The sequence below is a fragment of the Tachypleus tridentatus genome, chromosome 9 (genome assembly GCF_004210375.1).
Source record: "Tachypleus tridentatus isolate NWPU-2018 chromosome 9, ASM421037v1, whole genome shotgun sequence".
NCBI classification, from domain to species: domain Eukaryota; kingdom Metazoa; phylum Arthropoda; class Merostomata; order Xiphosura; family Limulidae; genus Tachypleus; species Tachypleus tridentatus.
The window spans coordinates 66,316,656-66,337,760 of NC_134833.1; the positions used below are offsets into that span (position 1 = coordinate 66,316,656).

Sequence of the window (21,105 nt, forward strand, 5' to 3'; positions counted from 1 at the left end):
AAAAACATAGATGAAAGATTGTTAATAAATTACTAAAATTCAGAACACTGCTATTGTAGTTAATGAATATATTTATGTTAAAACATAGATTAACTATTAGGAAATTAGAGGCCTAAGTATACGATATAATCAGGGGTGGGTTTTACTTTCAGGTAATCTTGTCCAGCCTTCATTAGAGGACCTTTCTATTTATTGACAACCATACTATATGCGTCATGTACAATGTTCAAAGGACAAGTTCACCATATGTAATATAAAAATAGTCGACAGAAAGATAAGATATACGAAACTTAACAGTAAATACGCAAAACAATTATACTGATTTATCAGGTGGAAAACGAAGTTTTATAGTAAGTATTAAATTATACTTGCATTGAAACACCAACATGAGTCTTGATCGAACTTCCAATAAACCTTATATTCACTCAAGATATCTACCAGTTTATTTAAACACATGCAACATAGTGCACCTTAAACAGTTCTTTAATTATTTCATCCGACACGGGTATCATTTAATTATTTGTTTGTTGTGTTTTAAAATTAAGCCATACATTTCACAACCTGTGCTCTTGTCCTCCAGTTCAACTAATCCCCAGCTTTGAGCTTTGCTGATCCATAAATATATCACTGAATAACTGCAGGGAGACTACATTTGGTGCACAGTTACACGTATTTTGTGCATATATTTAACCTTTTCGTAGCTGTTAATGTTTTTGTTTTTTTTTTTCCGTTGTGCCCTCTGTTAAGTTTCTGTATTCAGCTGATCAGTAAAGCCAAGATCAATTTCCCCTTGGAACTACTCGGGCTACGTGTAATTGAACAGTTTACATGTCGTAACACCGCCCCCTGGATATATTAACAAATTAGAGCCCACTTACCGACTGGTGACGGTAAATATTGATCGTTGAAGAATCTTCAGACTGACAGAAGGTGTCGTTAACAGGATGTGGTTCTTTGTAGGCTTCAGGATTATTGTCATTAACTAACAGACAACAGGTTTTGCTAACATTGTTCTCTTTGGAAATAACATCTTTCTTCCAGTTGCTATTTACATAGTCGTCTGCTCCATTAATTCCACAGCATCTGAACTAAAGGCCACATAAAACATTGTAAACATGAATGTTATATTGTCATGGAAACTAGACATCTTGGTTATAAACAAGTTGTATAAAGGGGACAGACACATATCGAGAAGCTTATATACATCTCTACTTCTTCTAGTGTTTTTATTAACCTCAAACAAATGAAAAGGATGGACGTGAACATAACAACAGAATAAACGTAATTAATGAATAGTTTACCGTTTCTTTGCTTTCCGTTTCTCAACGCATGGGTTATGGATAAAAACAAATTATTAAAAAGATAATGAAAGTTAATGGCCACAAAGTTTTTTTCCGACTGATAGAGTATAAAGGTCTTAAGTCTAATACCACAACGAAACTATATTAATGTAAATAAAATAACGACTTACATCTCTAACACCTGTCTTTATCAACTTAATATTTCACTATTACAGCTTACTATTTCGTTAATCCAGTTGAAATTAAATGGATTAGTGAACTTGTAGGATATCTATAACTCCTGAGGAAGCTTTGATACACGGAGTAGTGAACTTTTTGGATATCTATAACTCCTGAAGAAGCTCTGATTCACTGATTAGTAGGGAATTTGTAGGATATCTATAACTGCTGAGAAAGCTTTAACGGCGAAATATTGAGATATACTCTGGAGGTATATGTCGTTATTTTGTTTACACTGATATAAATATTTCATAATATACATCAGTTTGCGTTAAACAAAACAACAATAAATCGTCATTATTGACCTGTTTCTCACTAATTAGTCTAAAGTATACAGTTTTAACTTTCTTATCGAACGAAGAAGTGACAACTAGGATTTCATCTGACTCATCTAGTATTTTGTATATTATCTTGAGATACCTGTAAAGTATTATGGTTTTCGTTATTATTAGAAAAACTTACTTAGGATGTTAAATATATATATATATGTGTGTGTGTACAATAAAATCGCTGAACTGCTAAAAGGTTTGCGGTTCGACAAAATAAACTCACCTTCACTTGTGCAAAATCAATAGCCTCAGTAACATCCTTGTTGAATCCATAATCATTTTGTAACTTCTCTGTCAGATTTGTTTTCATTTTGTCAATGACCTAGTAACGATATAATGTTTGTTTATAAGGTTGGATATCGCTGTTTAGTAATATTTATCAAATCAATATTACACTGTACAGCTACAGTGGTTATCTGCTCTCATATCTACATGTAAATTAATGAGCAAAACAAAGGCACAAAGGGTCTGACAATCAGTCCTATAACGTGTAAATAAATCCGAGGCGCGGATAGCGTAATTGCTTCGCGCCATAAAACGCTAACAACCAACAAATCCGATAAAGTGCGGGGAATATTTTGTGATATCATACGAATTCGAGCCCGGCAGGCCAGCTGCGAAATGCAGAGTTCTGCTACAGGGTCAACTTATGTCCCAAACTGTATACCTGAAATCATCTTATGTAAATTACATCTTACACTTCCTAACTATATGCCTTTAGGTACAACATGTAGAAGGCGATGTAAAATTTCTTTGCCAAAATAAAAGTGTTAAAGTACTATTTAATTGGTTATACCAAATAAATGTATTGAGAATGGTTCCAGGTGCTAAACTTTCTAGAGTAAGAAACATATAAAACAGAGACAAGAAAACTACACCAAGAATGCTAACCTACAATATAATTATATATAAATTGGAGTAAATATATTTTGATGCATCTTGTTTTTTGTACGTTAAGATGGATACTGAAAAGTAAACACCTAAACAAACGTCTAAATAATACTTTAATGCACAATTTCTTCTAAAACAGATATAAAATCTGTGTTTAACACTATAATATGTAATTAAAAATATATGTTCAGATTGACAACACAATTATTGTTAAGTTCATATAGAAAAACGTGGTTTTATATGGATTGGTAGTTGGAGCGCTCGGCTCTCAATATAAGGATTGAGTGTTCGAATACGTGTAACCTTTCAGGCGTGGGAGTATTAGAATATTTAGATTTTGCTGGAATACTAGTCTTGTATCAACGAATGGTGCGATTGATGTATCTTCCCACCAGTTTGGTGGGTATGTGAAAGTTGAAACCTAAGACACAAATATCAATTGTCCAATCTCTGTTTCAATTTTAATATCGAAGATACATACTACTTGATCTTACGATTTCTCAGCAGGTGTCGCTAATGGCTTACAATATTATGTAATTTTATATTACCTAACTTTAATGAGACTGTTCACATCTATCGTTACGAGGTGATATCACAAAGTTTTGAATCAAACTTATTACTATCTAGAAAACAATGCAACAAATAACGTCATAAGAAATGAAAATAGCAGATTTAAGTTTGGACACGTTTAAAAAAAGAGGGGTGTTAAACTCATCACAACCAATCGTGTTGTAAGAAAGTTTCCATTTCACAGTTTTGGTATGTATGAACGTTTTCCAAAAATATATATCAATTTATAATTAACTACAAACAACTGTGTACCAATAGTTAAATTTATTTTGTAGCTATTTAGTTATTAATACTTTTATGTAGACTGAATTATGTTTACTTACATTTTTAAAGTTGCTATACAGTTATTTATAACTTACTACGTTCAATTACATAAACAACAATATCATTTGCTGAATTACTACTGGTACCAGTCGTTTTTGTTTTTTAAATTATGTTGAAGTACGTTTTATAATTCATCTTTCAAAAATAAACTACATTTTAATGCACCAAAATTTCACAAAATAGTTTCGCATTGATATTACTTACTTTGTTATGATAAATGACTGCCAGAATTCCAATTGCAAGTTCACAACCAAGTATAATAAACAAGAACAGAAAATACTGAAATAATAACATAAAAAAACAGCATAATTATTTCGATCTTATATTATTAATATAAAAACCAATAATATACAAACTTGTTTTATGTTGTATATACAAGACTATTTAGTTTCGCAGTTATTATTTAGTTTTAATAAAAAGCGTTAAAAACTGATTCATTATATAAGACTGTATGAGTTGTACGTTGTGTATGTAGTTTACTTGTTATATTAGGCTTTTTGTAATATTGTTTACGTCATCTTAGTCGAAGCTTCTACGTCATTCCCCTTTATGATTAATACTGCTGTCACTAGAGGTTTATATATTTCTAGATGTTTTTCTGTCGCATGTCATAAATATGTGCAGATACAGAAAGAAAACAAGGTAAATTAGTAAAGGAAGTTAATAATAGTGTAATATGGTAAATTTAGTGAGAGATACAGATCTAGACTGTGTTTGCAACTTTAGCCATGAAGAGTTTATAGTGGAGACTTTTAAAGTGTAATAACTGTTGACTGTATTGTAATAACAAAGTAGAGAAATGTAATTCGTCTTGTCAGTTGGGTACTTAACAAAATGAATAAAGCTGGCTGTGTGGACTTTTGACAGAAAAGTTATCACAATGCAGTCGGTGATAAGAAATAATCTGTTTTGTCAGTTGGGTTCTAAAGCCTGTGTGGACTTTTCTGAAAAAGAAACTGTTTAAAGTTCTGGATACAACTGTAGTAAACAATAGTGTAACGAAGTTTTATATATACGTTTGCCTTGTTTTTAATATACATTATTTTAAAACAAATTGATTGTGTGCTGTCCGTTTATTGTTAAAATTTATCGCCAACAAATCATAGACATCAACTTTAAAGAATTTGGACCCTATAAAAAGCTGGCATTTTGATATTGGCATATACATGTTCCATTCACCACTATTTTCATTTTTGATTAGCACAAAGCTATACAGTGAGTATATCTCGGTAAAGATCGAATCCGTCCTGCGATGAGACAGTGGTATGTCTACAGATTTACAACACTAAAATTCGGGTTTCGACTCTCCGCGGCAGACACACCAAATAGTCCAATGTGGCTTTGCTCTAAAAGAAAGAAAAAACAGAAAAATCGAATCTCGAAATTTACTTTATATTATCAATTTTTCAGGCTCACTTACGTCTCACGTTATCTACGTGCCATACTTGTTGACAGAAAGTATAACTTGGTAAAATTGATATATTAAAAAAAAGTAAAAAAAGGTCAAGTAAGTCTATAAAAGTCGGCCTCGTATGTCTAAATGGCATCACACAAATCTACCAGTTTCGACGAATATCGAAAGTAAAAATGATACATCGGTTATATGATCGATTAGTCGTGAAATGTTACAAGTTTATTTCTACAGCGGTTGTAGTACTATTAACGAGATATTTCTGTTAAAGCACTAACCGTAAACCTAGTCACAAAGGCGAACCAGTGAAGGTTTGTTTGTTTTTTGAATTTCGCGCAAAGCTACACGAGGGCTATCTGCGCTAGCCGTCCCTAATTTTACAGTGTAAGACTAAACGAAAGGCAGCTAGTAATCACCACCCACCGCCAGCTCTTAAGCTACTCTTTTACCAACGAATAGTGGGATTGACCGTTACATAATAGTGCCCCCACGGCTAAAAGAGCGAACGTGTTTGGTGCGACGGGGATTGGAACCCGCGACCCTCGGATTACGAATCGAACGCCTTAACCCATCTGGCCATGCGCCTCCCCTCTCTCCTAGTGAAGGTAGTCAAGGAACAAACAAAGTATTTTGTTATCATTACATGGATTTGGCTGAGCCTTATTTTCAGACAATAATTTAAAAATAACAAACCAAAACAAAGAATGATGTTAAAAAATTACTAGATTCCTTCAAAATAATTGACATGGAATCTCAAATTTTGATTTCCTAAGGTTTTATCAACTTACCAATAACGTAACCCACTCGTTTTAATAGTCTCCTCTTCTTTTTTTTTAAGACCCCCAATGGCACGGCGATATGTCTACGGACTTACACACTAGAAACCGGGTTTCCATACCTGTGGTGGGCCGAGCACAGATAGCCCATTGTGTAGCTGTGTGCTTAATCCTTTTTAAAATATGTTATGAAGTTTCCAATTTTTAGGCAGTGTTGACAATTCATTACCGATGACATCTCTCAGTGAAACTTGTAATAAATAATTAAGAATAACCAACAAATAATTACATTAAAATAAGTCATGATAATTTTTAAACTTTCACAAAAAGCAACTCAACAAAATATGAAAACGATATATAACGTCACAATGTAACTAATAATTTTATAATAGCAGATAAATAAAAATTTATCTAACTGGAATAAAAATTTCGTGATTTCAACACAGTAGTCAATATATTTTTTCTTTTAAATAAAGAAGTATGTTTGAATAATGTATAACGTCGCATTTTATGCAGGTGAAATAGATATGTTCTGATACTAAAATATATATACATATCCATAGTTACATACACGTACACTCTCCTGATACTAAAAGATATATATATATGTATTTATATTACATGTATACTGTCCTGATAGCAACAGATGTATATATGTGTGTGTGTGTGTGTGTGTGTGTGTGTGTATATTGTTTCAATGTCATATATATGTGTGTATATTCATGGTTATTTAGACACTGTTTTAATAGTAACATAACTTTATACTTTAAACTAAAAAGATAAAATCTAAATAGCTTTATGCATTTTGTAACGTAAATACTTCATTACAAATTACTGAAACTAGAACTTTACCTATAACAGCATAGTTTTATATTATTTCATTTTTTATAAACCAGGTTTTAGTTGGTTGGATCACTTCTTCGTATTATATGGATTAGTCATAAGTGTTGAATTTTGTTCTTGAAAAAAAAAGGTGTGTGTGTCAGAAGACTATAATTATATAGTTAATATAGGCAAGAAGGTTAGAACACATGCAATAAAAAGGTACCGTTATTAGAAGACATTTGCTCTCTCTAACTGCCCCACAACACCCGAAAAACCCTACTATAAAAACCAATCCACCGACTCCGATGAGTGCAAAGGCGAGATATTGCATGACGCTGTAGTTACCATCCACTTCGAAAAGTTTGAACAAGGTTGCCTTGTCTGTCTCCATAAGGATATAGATCCCAGTGGCCAAGATCGCAGCTCCTGACAACTGTAATCATAGAAACAGAACTTTTTAACACTCTGATGATTAAATGCTGAACATAAGTTGTTTTTAAACAGTTGTTGTGCACAATAGAGGATCTAGGACTAATAGAACTAAAAAAGTCATTGTACTACTAGTTCTGATGACGCCGCAACGGCGAGATGGTAGCTGAAATAGTGTTTTTATTGTTATCTGGTGAATGTATTTCTAATTGACTTGTTAAACAAATTATCGTAAATTTAAAAGCAAGCATAAACGATGCAAAAATAATACATCATTTTTACAAATCGGAATAAACAAACGAACTTGCGAAAGGACCTAGCGCCATAGACATTATCTAAAATTAAATGAACACTTCATATGCATTAACTTACCCAGAATATCAAATTAAACACAATCAGGACCACCTTGGCGCATTTTGCACCGCAGCTTAGCGTCATCTTGTGGTAAATTTCTGAACTGTTTCTCAGTTGATTTTCTATTTAAAAATAAGAATTAGTGTAAAAGACTTTAAAACAACTTTATTCTCCGTTAAAATAATAATGAGAAAACTGGAAAAAGTAGATTACAACTAGTTATTTAAACTGTATTAGAAATAACTTGTTGAACAGTTGCCACAGCCTGAACGAAAGGATATCCCAAATTAGGTACAAAGCTTTATAAATAAAGTTACAGAAACTAAATTATTACTTAACGGAGATACACTGCAAACATCTGAACTTAATTACTCTATATTTTATCTATAATTAATTACATATAACCAGTGTCTTAATAACATGCTATTTCTGGGAGGTACCACTGGTACGTGCGAACATGCTCACAGAGACACACAAATATTTAGTCAAAGTAATATATGATGTGTAAGAAAAAGACATCATCATAGATGGCATCCCAGTCGTTCACATATACTTTATAATATGCTTGAGTTGGTGAGAACAGAGCGCTTCTATAAGGGACATTTTATTTGGAAGAGGTTGTTTGTTTGTCCACAACATACGTTCAAGAAGGTTTGTCCCTTGAGCAGTGAGCAGGAACTATCTTTCTTCACCTACCTGGGTAGGCCTTGGTCATCATTAACGTGTATGCAATACTAAATTCAGGTTTCGATACCCGCAGGAGCAGATCACAGATAGTACATTATGCAGCTCTCGTTTAATAACAAACTTAATGCATTATTTTTTATTAACAACTCTGAAAATAGCAGCTAATCCAAATGGTTTCCACTCTTTCTGAAAATTCAAATGATAAACACTTAACTCACTGAGCAGTTCTTGATAGTACAATAAAAATTCTCTCCACCATATTATTTACAACGCAGACGAATTTGTACAACTGTTTTTCAACGCAATAGGCTAATTTGCATCCGCGAGGATTTAGCCTCGGATTTTAGAGCTGAAAGTCTGTAAAATTAATGCTGACACATAGGACGAGCTTTTAGTAGTCACAAATCTCGCTTTCGCTTTTAATATCCAAGTGCTGAAACTTGTATAACACAAATCTTATGCATAAGAAATAACATTATTCATAATTCATAAATATTTTTATACGTAATACAACAATATAAAGCCTTTATTAAAAAAAATTACAAGTACAGCTTGTTTTGAGTTTCGCGCAAAGCTACTCAAGGGCTGTCTGAGCTAGCCGTCCCTAATTTAGCACCTCCAACTCTTGGGCTACTCTTTGACCGTGACTTCATACCATCCCCACGGCTGATTCGAACCCGCGACCCTCGGATTATGATACCAGTACCTTAACCACCTAGCGATGCCGGGACTGTAAGTATCATATATATATATAAAGACTTTCATTTGTTTACATTGTGTTCAATATCTACCTCTCCAAATCCATTCAATGACAAAACTCAGCTCTACAATACGTTTCCTAATTAACCCCTAATTATCTGTGGCTATAGTTTGAAAGCTAAATAATAACGCATGTATCTTACCATAAGAAGAAAGCTACCATGCTTAGTGTTTATTCTCTGTAAACCTAACGTTGTTTTTGATTGGCCACCTGTAGTAACGAAATTTACGATTTCTTTGAAAATTTGTTTAAATAAAAATGAATATACATCTACCTTGCTATAAAGTTATATTCTAAAAACGAGTTATTTTCATGCAATGTTATCGTTTTTTAAGACACAGTAGCAACTCTAGGTATAAACCGGAATTTAAATCGCAACTTTTAAAATGCATATAAATTAAATATAACAGTATTGTCTGTTATATGTTATATCTATATAAATACAACAGTACCGTCTGTCTTATGTTGTATTTATATAAATATAACAGTGCTGTCTATTGTATGTTGTATCTATATAAATGTAACAGTATTATATGTTGTGGCTATATAAATATAATAGTACTGTGTTGTATTTATATAAATAAAACAGTACTGCCTCTTGTATGTAACTACTTTACATGTGTGGATGTTAGCTTCATCAAAATTATTGTGTAGGTTCAACAGATCCTTAAGTGGGCAGTTACAAATTTTCTGTTTTGCGATTTACGGTTTTTATGGACGTTTTTTTACCACCGCCTCACCTCCTGTGGATGGATCTTCACCAAAGTTGACACAAAGGTTTGGTAGATCTATGCGGAGATACGTAAGGTTTCACATTTTGCCATTGGGTTTTTATGAGCGTTTTTACAGTTACATATAAGGGAATCAACTTTTCATGTCTTAAGATAACCTTTCATTAATCGTCAGCTTACATAACTTCCATGCAGCGAACGATACTTTAGGTAGTCTATATAAATAATTTCATATAATCTAATGTCTCTTATCGTTCAGCCCAACTAATGGATTCTGGTACTCAACAAAATACTTATTGGGCAGTGATTGACTTGTAGGAAATAAAAATATAAAGGGAAAAAACAATTTTAATTCTATTTTTACATGCCTTTGAGTTTGAGTCACAATGGACACATTGAGAGAACTGTAGACAAAAATTTATAGTTAAGTTTTGTTTATAACAAATATTCAACTGCTTTTAAAATATTCTGTATTTTCTCTCAAGTTATTTTTATAATTTGTTTCAAACGAATAACACACTTTTGCTGTTACAAAGGAATTATGTTTTATCAAAGATACGTTTATATCAGTATCCCGGCGGTAATCAACTGTGGATGTAATCTCCAAAGACAGTAATCTTACAGCTTCAACGTCGTTATAACAACTTATTGGCACCTTCTTTGATTAAATAAACTGTCAGTTTGCTAGGAGTGAGTTTATTAGATATTTCACAGAAATATGCTACGCACTCATTGCATTGTTATTGTAGTTACATGTTTAATCCAGTATAGAAAAAAAATACAATAATAAACTACAAGCACTGTAGATATTTATCGAAGAATCAGTTTTATGACACTTAGTGCAAACTATTTCTAATAACCTTTGATATACAGGTAGCGTGATTACTGTTGTGTTAATAACGGTGAAATAAGGGGTTTTATATGACAAGATAACACATTTCTCTGTCTGTATTTCAGTGACTTTCAATCAGATTTGTAGCTGTCACATATCAACAAACAATGGGTTGTGGTTCTAGTGGGGTCTCGGAAGATTTGAAATAAGGCCTAAAGTACTTTAGAACTTTTGTTGTTTTGTAACATTTACAGACATAAATAGCAATATTTTATTACAGTTCACCTAATAATAATAATAAAGTTAATAAAATTAAATCAATTCTTTATTTTTAAAAAATGTTTTTGTTTCAAGTGTAGCTTGTTTATTAAGCATCAAGCTACACAATAAGCTATCTGTGCTATGTTCACCACAGGTATCAAAACCCAGATTCTAGCAGTAGAAATCCGCAGACATACCGCTGTGCCACTGGAGGTGCTTATTTGTTTTAGAACAATACCACATTGAGCTATCTGCTGCGTCCACCACGGAACTCGAATCTCTGATTTGTGCCTTGTAAGTCCATAGACTCATCACGCTTCCACCAGAAGATCCTTTATATAGTATTACATTGAAAAAACCTCTTATAAGTAGTATTTTCCTTATTAGTACAGTACAAGATAAACGAGCGAAGCCGACTGGAAAATGTTTAAACAGATCTATGACTACACTTAAGTTTACAAACACGCACGAATATCTCGCTTTAATCTCTTTTATGGTTCAACTTATTTCAGTCAAACGTAAACATTTTTATAATTTAGTAATTCAATGTGTTGTTGTATCCATTTTACTAATGAAACGTTCAGTAAATTATTATTAACGTTACAATTAATTGTATTACTCTTTTATGTAAGGTTGCGCTCGTTTGTCTCTTTGTATTCAAACACAAAACTGCACAATGAACTTACCGCTGAGCCACAAGAGGACGATATGGGTGATAAAAGGTAACAAAGAAAGTACATATGGAATAGGAAAACTTCAATGTGAAAACAGTGGTAGGTATTTCACTTACTCGTTTAGGCGTGAAGAGTGAATTTGGGTCATTTGTCAACTGAAATTATCAGAGTTCTAGATATGTGAATCAGCTTGTCTCTACAAACACAGTTGATCAAAACAGAATAGAACTGTTTAAATAAATTAAATTTATTTTCCCTATAATGACGTATATAACCTATACATATTGAAGTCTAGGGGAAGTATAATCTGTGTAACAGTACGTAATGAATACACACTTTCCTTAACACTCCCCTCATGGTGTTGTTGGGTTTTGTTTTTTCTTGGTTGCGCATAAATTTAGTAAATTACGTTTATAAATATCACTAAAGCTTTTTATGTGTAACTTAACGACATTAATTTTTCTTCTCCATACGTGCAATGTGTTTTAGATATTCAATAATTACCTTCCTTATTTTTACGTTAGGATTAGTGTTGTTTTCCCTAACGCAAAGTTGTACTTGCAGTTTTTGTACAATATTTGAAATGCACAAATTATGTTTGTTTGCGTATTTGTCGAATTTCGCGTAAAGCTGCTCGACGACTGTCTGTGCAAACCGTCCCTTATTTTGAAAGGATAGACTAGAGGTGAGGCAGGTAATCAACATCACCAACCGCCAATTCATGGAATACTCTTTCACCAATGAAAAGTGGGATTGACACACACATTATAACGCCCCTAAAGCTAAAAAGGCGTGCATGTTCGATGAGGGGATTCGGGCCTGTGACCCACAGATTACGATTCGAACACCCTAACCACCAGGCCATGCCAGATCATCGCATTTAATGGATTTGTAGTTCAAAATAACGTAAACTGAACTCTTTTAACATATGTTTAGAAAGGAAGCTAGTTTCAGCTGTTAAGAAATAGACAAAATTAAAATATAACATTTCCTATATTATAAATGTATTTTATTAGGACAAGTTTATTTGTTTGTTTGTTTATGAAATTCGCACAAAGTTACTCGAGGACTATCTGTGCTAGCCGTCCCTAATTTAGCAGTGTAAGACTAGAGGGAAGACAACTAGTCATCACCACTCACCGCCAACTCTTGGGCTACTCTTTTACCAACGAATAGTGGGATTGACCGTCACATTATAACGCCCCCACGGCTGAAAGGGGCGAGCATGTTTGGCGCGACGGGGATGCGAACCATCGACCCTCAGATTACGAGTCGCACGCCTTAACACGCTTGGCCATGCCGAGCCTTAGAACAAATTTAATCATTGTGGATATCTTATATATGTTGCAAACCATGGTAAAGGTCTATACGTTCCAAAAGCTGTGCACGCATACAAACCTCAACATTCACTATTGAAATGACAGTAGAACAGGCACCAATAATGTTGATGCAAGCAGGATATTCTACACTAAATTGCTAGGAACTAATCACACTATAGTTCACAAAAATGTGACGTAACTTAATAAAAAATTACGTTTACTGTATGTTATTGTTGAATGGCTCTTAGTATGACTGGAATACTCAACAAATACTTTTTGTGGTGAACACATACGTAGGTCAGAGCTTTAGCTCTGAATGAAGCCGAGAGGGTAACACAGTTAACTTTTAAACTTTTTAAATTCCATGAAATAATTTAAATTAATAGATTAGCTTAAGATTGTCTTTCACTGCGAACGGGCACTTTTGTTTGTCACATATGATATGTCAGTAATGAAGCCACAAGGAAGTAAGAAACAAAATCGCTAGCTCCTAATTTGTATTTAGTCTACCTGGTGGAACAGCGGTTAATTTACGATTTTGTAATGCTGAAATCTAGAATTCGATTCCACGTGATAGACACAGCGGATAGCTAGTCCAATGTGGCTTTGTTCTAAAACTATAAAATAAATTTCTATTTATTTGTCGATCGACAAACAACAACAAACAAAGTTGTTGGATAACAGATATCGTGCTTCTACTGTTATATGGCTTTACTCTTTAAAGATATATTAAACATATGTAATGTTACATGATAGTTGTATGCGAGTCTTGTAGTATGTTTAGATAAAAACATTCTAGGCCCATCATGCATATTTTTGAGAATTGGGTCACATTTAGCTGTGGTAAATTATTATATTCACTAAGAAAATTGCGTAAACATGTGGATTATAAAAGTCAGTTTTTGTCTTTAAGAGACCAACGACATTCACGTGAGCAAGCAGAATTATAAACCAGAAGTCAAAGAAGAGTCAGAGATGAAACAATTATTTAACGATAACCTTCATTCTGTCCCTTCCATAACATGTGTTTTATGTTTAGGGTAAATTTAGTTATTTGGTACAATGGTAAATGCCCAAGTGGAGTGGACGATTGATTAGTTTAGATCAGTGACAACTGTCTCGGCCCGTGGCGGCCCATAACGACCCACCCACGAGGATCATTAATCTAGTTTCTCACTTCAAAATTAGATACAGGTAGCTCAAAACTCAACAAAACAAACAGACACATCCAGGGTACATGTAGCACTAGTGTGGGCAATACCACGATAAAACAGCTAAAGTTAAAAATTCAGCAAAGTAATTATTAGAACGCGTTAAGCCCGTGTATTTTGTATAACTTACGTCAAACAAGACCGTTAACACTGACTTGCATGTGATAAAAGTACAATGCTTTAAAATCCCAGGTCAATGTAGTTCCAAAACTCGTCGTTAAATGGATTAGTTTTTATAACTCACTGACCCAGTCACCTTTCAGGATAAGATTTTTGAAAGATCGTTAAACAAAAAAAAAAAAAACCAAGCAGGATTTATCATATCTTTACATGTATGGACTAGTATTTTCTTAAGTGAGTAACCGCTGTCTGGCTATTAGCCAATTTCATCCGGCTGAGAGACTGTAACACCGTGTTGGCCTAATAATTTGTTCAAGCGATAACCCTTCAAATTCAGCCACAATCTGCAGCCCCTCCCCGCTAGTACAGCGGTATGTCTACGGAATTACAATGCTAAAATCAGGGGTTCGATTCCCCTCGGTGGGCTCGGCAGATAGCCCAATGTGGCTTTGCTATAAGAAAACACACCCATAATTTACAGATCTCTAGAGAAGGGAAGGACAACATAGATTATCCTTAGATGAAATAAATACAGCAGGATACTGCTTTACAGTCGCTGAGCTTTGATTCACTAAATTTACCAAATAAGAAATAAACGCTTTTTGAATAATTAAAACAATGACGACAGTAAGGAAAGCCTGGTGGGGTTCACGTTACTCTAAAAATGTGTTTTAGCCTCCCTCGTATCAGACGAAAGGAACTAACTTTTAAAATTGTTTCCTTTTCGACTACAGTGTGTGCCCACAAGATGTCTCTCTTCCACGTCAGCCCTCTCACCGTGGGGAGGTTATGGCCGTCCCTGATACAATATTCCAACAAGTAATTTTTTTCTGTTTAGTGTTAGTTTTGTTTTTTATAGAAAATATAACAATTTAAGTTAAGACAAAGCACTTTTTATCCGTGTATAAACAGTAAGTTTCTTTATTATTAAGCGCAAAGTTACACAACGGGCTAGCTTTGTTGTGCTCACCACGGGTATCAAAATATAGTTTTCAGCATCATAAACCTTTACACTAACCTTTGTTCTACTGGATCGCTCACTATACAGTATATAGATTATGATTTCACCAACTGCTATAAAACATAAAATTCAATAGGTCTAAGTGAGTTATCATACTTTACAGATTTGGATAAAGCGCTCACCTGATATACTTTACTTGTATGAATAATATTAACGAGGCTTTATCATAATTAATGATGATAAAAATTTGTTTGACTTCGTTTTTGATTAGATACACTCAGAAAGAAAGAAAATGTACTTATTTCATTAACGTATTTGTTTATATGAATTTTGCTGTATAGAAGTTAGAGTACTTTACATGAGTGTTCCAAATTTTCCGAAAAGAAATACGTGAAAGGAGAAACAGAATCATCACCTTTAACTGAAAAAATTTCACTATTTCCCGAACAACAGTCGCCTACATTTGACAAATTCATAAATGTAAGCAATATTAATAAAATTACAAAATGTATTTCTGTGGTAGTTTCAAGTGCATTGTGAGTATTTTACTAGCGCAAAACTCTAAAACCTTCATTGTGTCCATTGTGGAAGACTGAACCCTGAACTTTAGCATTGTAATTCCTTAAATTTATCGCTGACCCCCAGGGACAAACTTCTATGTGAGAGTAGTTCTTTTCAGACGGAAGAATACAGGTGTGCTTTATTAGAGGAGATTCGACAATAAATTTAGTACCGAATAATTCTATACTCTCCGACTTCTAAAGTCGTAATAAATGAATAAACCCAACTTCAAAGTTAACGTGAACAATAATTATTTGAGACAAACACAATTGTTTGTTTGTTTTTTAATTTCGCGCAAAACTACGCGAGGATTATCTGCGCTAGCGGTCCCTAATTTAGAAGTGTAAGACTAGAGGGAAGGCAGCTAGTCATCACCACCCACCTCAACTCTTGTGTTACTCTCTTACCAACGAATAGTGGGATTGATCGTAACATTATAACACACCCACGGCTGAAAGGGCGAGCATGTTTAATGTAACGGGGATTGGAACCCGCGACCCTCATATTACGAGTCAAGCGCCTTAAACACCTGGCTACGCCCGGCCTCCATAAATGTCTCAGTGAGTTAAAATAAAACCAGATAGCAAGCACAGACCCTCAAGATATCTACTGTAAAACTGTTATCTTTATTGTGTGCGACATTACTTATTTTCAAACATTTCTAGAATTTCTAGAAGAATATAAAATAATTCTAATATCAGACACCGAATCTTTTAATTCCACTATCGCAGGCCTAATCTCAGTTAAGCCTTTATTAAGTACCATCTATATTCGATAAAAAGATAAATTAACACTGAAAATTGTGTACGTTTCTTGCTTTAGTTAAGGCTAAACTTATCGTACATAATATTATCAATAAATAAATTTGTAATTTTGCCTACGGGCCAACATCAGACCTTTGTAACAATTTTAACAAGCTCTTAACATGCTGATCTATTAAATATCTACTAAATGATTATCATTATTAATACTTCAACAAACATGTACAAATATGGGAACCCGACAACTATCAGGTTTAAATTAATGCTTCTCTCTCCCGTAAATTTCTATTATTCCATTTTTGTTTACATTTTAATTGCTATTTTGTTTAAATTGTAATTATTATATACTTATCTTTTCATGACTTGTTATTTTTATTTAATAGATGTAATTTTGCTTAGAATTTTCACGTTCATCATTCCAAATACTGCTCACGCAAGGTCTTTGAGTTCTGCACATGTGCCTTTGTTATAAATAAACTAAGATCTGACAAAGAGCGCTAGTTGGAAACGTCATCTTTCATTAAATACCAATATAAAAAACTTGGCAATTGTTAAACCTTTTATTTAATGTTTTTCCTTTGTTGTAGTTTGGGTTGTAAAAAAGTGCCTTTCTAATAGTTGATTTCATGTTAACCCTACAACTCAATGAGTAGATCACTCGTTCCAATAGTGTGCGAGTGGTCTCTATTTCAAATCCTACACGCAGGAATAATGAAACCTAAATTACCATAACATTGTCTAAAAGTTAATATTTTGAGCTACTTAAAGAAGTTCGCTTAGAGATAAAATAAACATCTAACTATACAGTACATAAAACAACTGGTCATTGTTATCTAAAAAAGTAAAAGTTTGCCAGAAGCAACGTATAAAAAAGCACTTATAACGTAAAAGTAGCATGAAATAATTTCTTATAAGCATACCCTAGTGGTATATTTTTGTTTCATCATTGTCTTTCGGTACAGTTAAATTAATGCTCAATTATTAGGTAACATGTAACATACTTTTTGCTTTTGAATAAATTATTATAGATCTGACAATACACTAACAAATTTATGGCGAAAATTAAAAATTAATTTTATCTTGAAAAATACTGATATCGATAACCAAACTGTAATGGACTTAAAAGTTCTCAATGTGTGTGCGTGTGTGTGTGTGTGTGTGTGTGTGTGTTTTTTTCTTATAGCAAAGCTACATCGGGCTATCTGCTGAGCCCACCGAAAGGAATCGAACCTCTGATTTTAGCGTTGTAAATCCGTAGACTTACCGCTATAAAAGTTCTCAATATAATAAACTGTTGAACTTATCTTTTTTTCAATATAAAATATGTAATTAAAAATCATCTACGATTGAAATTATGCCTACTTTCAATTTATTATTGGCATATAAATCACTGAGGTGAATGAGACAAAAAAACAAACAAAAAGCACTTACTCCTTAAAATGTTCAAAAATGTTAACTATACAGATACTTAAAAAATAAACTTATCTAACCACTTCTTCGTTCTGACTTATTCTGAACAATTTTTCTGTCTCCTGTGAATTATTTGTTTTGGAATTTAGCGCAAAGCTGCACGAGGGTTATCTGCGCTAGCCATCCCTAATTTAGCAGTGTAAGACTAGAGGGAAGGCAGCTGGTCATCACCACCCACCGCCAACACTTGGGCTACTCTTTTACCAACGAATAGTGGGATTGACCGTCACATTATAACGCCCCCACGGCTGAAAGGGCGAGCATAGACGGGGATTGGAACCCGCGACCCTCAGATTACGAGTCGAACGCCTTAAACACCTAGCTATGCCGGGTCGTACGTGTGGATTAACATTACAATTTAGAAACACAAGTTACATAGTCTTTCTCGAATTAATGCATTATCTCAGTTTAGCAAAGCACTGTTCTCGCATTTCACATAATTCCTAGTTTAAATTAAATTCTATACAATACACTTATGAGAGATATCAGTAACGACTAAAGTATAAACTAACTTCGGCAGCATGTAATATATCCATTTAGGCTTATGAAATGTATAGTGAAGAGTTAAGGGATCATTAGAGTTTGTTTATTGAACTTCGTAGTAAGGTAGTCGATGGCCTGGCATGGCCTAGCGCGTTAAGGCGTGCGCTTCTTAATCTGAGGGTCGCAGGTTCGCGCCCGAGTCGCGCCAAAACATGCTCGCCCTCCCAGCCGTGGGGGCGGTCAATCCCATTATTCGTTGGTAAAAGAGTAGCCCAAGAGTTGGCGGTGGGGGTTGATAACTAGCTGCCTTCCCTCTAGTCTTACACTGCTAAATTAGGGACGGCTAGCACAGATAGCTTTGTGCGAAATTCAAAAACAAACAAACAGGTACTCGATATTTGCGCTAGCTGGCCCTAATTTATAAGTGATAGATTAGAATTAAAGTAACTAGTCAATATCACCTACCACCAACTCTGAGACTACTTTTTTACCAATGAAAAGTGAGATTGTCCGTAGTATCATAACGCCTCATAGTTGAAAGGGCGAACATGTTCGGTAACGGGATCGAAACCTGTAATCTCTATATTTCGATTCAATCGTCCTAACCACAAGATCGTATCAGGCTTAAGTGGGGTAGGATTGATTAACCCCAAATTGGTGGGGACAAAAGCAACACACCCTGAAGCTTAAGTAAAGTTTCAAATTCAGGGCTATTTAAAAATCAAAACTCGGGATTTTAGTGGACGCAGGCAGTATTTCTGTACGACAACTAAATGAAAATAATTTTGATATTAAAAAAAAGGAAAATTAGGTACTACAGTCGCAGCACTGTACAACACTCAACTGTATATAACATAAATATTTATATTACAGCATATAACAAGTAACTATTTAAAAAATAATATTAACGTACTACTTTATGATATTATCTCACGCTACGCTAACTTATTACCTGTGAACTAATAAAAAATATACTTACAGTATCAAAATGAGAGTCTAAACCAACTTTGTTTCGAGAAGAGAAATTATGGTGACTAGAAACTGTGGCTTAAAGAAAACTCGTAACGTAACGTAGAATTAATATTGAGACGTTTACACTGTATTCTCGGAGGCTTTGTCAGATGAACGTTTTAAAAGTTTACTGAGCGGAAAGTACATCCTAGGTGAGCTACGTAATTAACAGTAGGCTGTTAGATTTCTGATACACCAGCTGTGATTCAGGCGACAACACCCGAACTACCCTGTTTTATGTAGGTCACAAAACTGAAAACCGGAATGACTAGAGAGTAAATACTGCTATTCTTAGCGACTACAAGATTTGTAACAGAAATCCGCGTGAAAAAATGAAAACGAATATGTGCTTCACTTTGAAACTTGTCTTGTTTATTTTGTTCTAACTACAAGCGTGTATTTTTATTGTCACCACCCGTGTTAGCTAAACTGATCAGAATGTCCGTCCAAAAATTATTATTTTTTACCTTATTGTAATATATTTATCTCCTACAAGATAGAAAAACAAATCAAAATAAGTTATTCACACAAAAGTTCTTAGCCTTACGTAATAACGCATATATAATTATCTTCACATGATAATACGCCGTATAAGTTGAAACATTGAGAAGTTATACATGCCTTAGCAAGTATAACGTGTGCAAGTTTAATGTAGTCTAGTTATTACAAAATCTACATTCCAATAAAAACATTAAAATCCACGTGTCCTCACAACGTCGTCTGCTATACTGACAAAAGAAAAGATATTTATTAAATGCTGGCCAATGTTGTAAGAGTGAAACTGATAATTGAAAGCAGTTCTATAGCGGTATAAAACGTAACTACTTAGTAAACCAGTAAACTGTGTGCGTTTTCAAATAGCTACGTCAGATCTAAATAAAAAAATGTACCAATTTCACATTTTTTTGTTGTAACTGTTTTCATATGTTACAATCTTTTCTATCTGTGTGTTAATGCATGTTTAATGTCCAGTTATAGCGTTTTGCCTTGGTTTAAAAGAGTTAAAATACTGACAGCTAGATATCTACATCATGTAGTTACTTTTGGAGTAGGCTTAAGTTCACATGGTAAAAAAATCTATATTTTTCAAATAAATGTTTCATATTGGAATTAGGTTATTCAGTCATGCTTTCATTAAGGGGTGACCTAATTCTGAATAGTTTTGCATTTCTCGCTAAAAGAACAGTGGCCTTCGAAACCTGTTTACCATTTCTTATTCAATAGATAAACGTTACAAGGAATTAGATATGTTAATAATTCGAAACAGAGACAATAACACAGACGCACTTATTAGAGTGACGTAACAATTTATATAGTATTTTTTCCACAAAAATATGGGCAGATGCCAAGTCATTACGTAAATTTCAATTGAGAGTCAAGTAATATGTTACTTCGGTTTAAATACGTAGTGTTTTGAGGAAATTAAAGCAATTTTATCTTGAAACACAAAAACGTAAGTTTAGATTACAAAAGATACAAGCTTCAATGTATTTTTCTGACGCAAATATATATTAAAGTGAACCAAACAATATCATTAGGACCAGAACAAAGAAGCAAATATAACAATGTGTTAATAAATACACCGCTAAAAAGTAAATATTGTATATGCATGTATACATTCTGTTGTATGTATACGTCATAGTAGTGTATTTATTTTGTTGGCGTATTATTTTAAATTATATGATGAAGATAATTAAAAGCTCAATGCGTGTAACAACAGTAAATTACTTTATTTTCCCCTTAACTTTCGTACAGACTTGAACACTTGTATACTGTCGTAACTTGCTGTAAGCCTACGTTACAAATAATGTTAATTAACATAAAACAAATAAAC

At 33.6% G+C, this 21,105-nt stretch overlaps 1 protein-coding gene across 3 annotated transcripts in view; it reads right to left on the bottom strand.

Moving 5' to 3' along the window:
* LOC143225354 (CD151 antigen-like) overlaps window positions 1-19,537 on the bottom strand; it is a 29,057-nt gene extending 9,520 nt beyond the window's left edge. For 2 of the 3 annotated variants that reach the window (XM_076454609.1, XM_076454608.1), the window contains exons 1-6: window positions 19,240-19,530; window positions 7,448-7,551; window positions 6,870-7,079; window positions 3,839-3,913; window positions 2,073-2,171; window positions 879-1,088 (exon numbers count right to left, since the gene is read on the bottom strand). In XM_076454609.1, the coding sequence (XP_076310724.1) occupies window positions 879-1,088; window positions 2,073-2,171; window positions 3,839-3,913; window positions 6,870-7,079; window positions 7,448-7,513 (660 nt within the window). In that variant the 5' untranslated portion in view covers window positions 7,514-7,551; window positions 19,240-19,530. Of the gene's footprint in view, window positions 1-878; window positions 1,089-2,072; window positions 2,172-3,838; window positions 3,914-6,869; window positions 7,080-7,447; window positions 7,552-19,239 lie in introns of all 3 variants that reach the window. The other variant, XM_076454607.1, reaches the window with a different exon arrangement.
* Window positions 19,538-21,105: the final 1,568 nt, after the last annotated feature.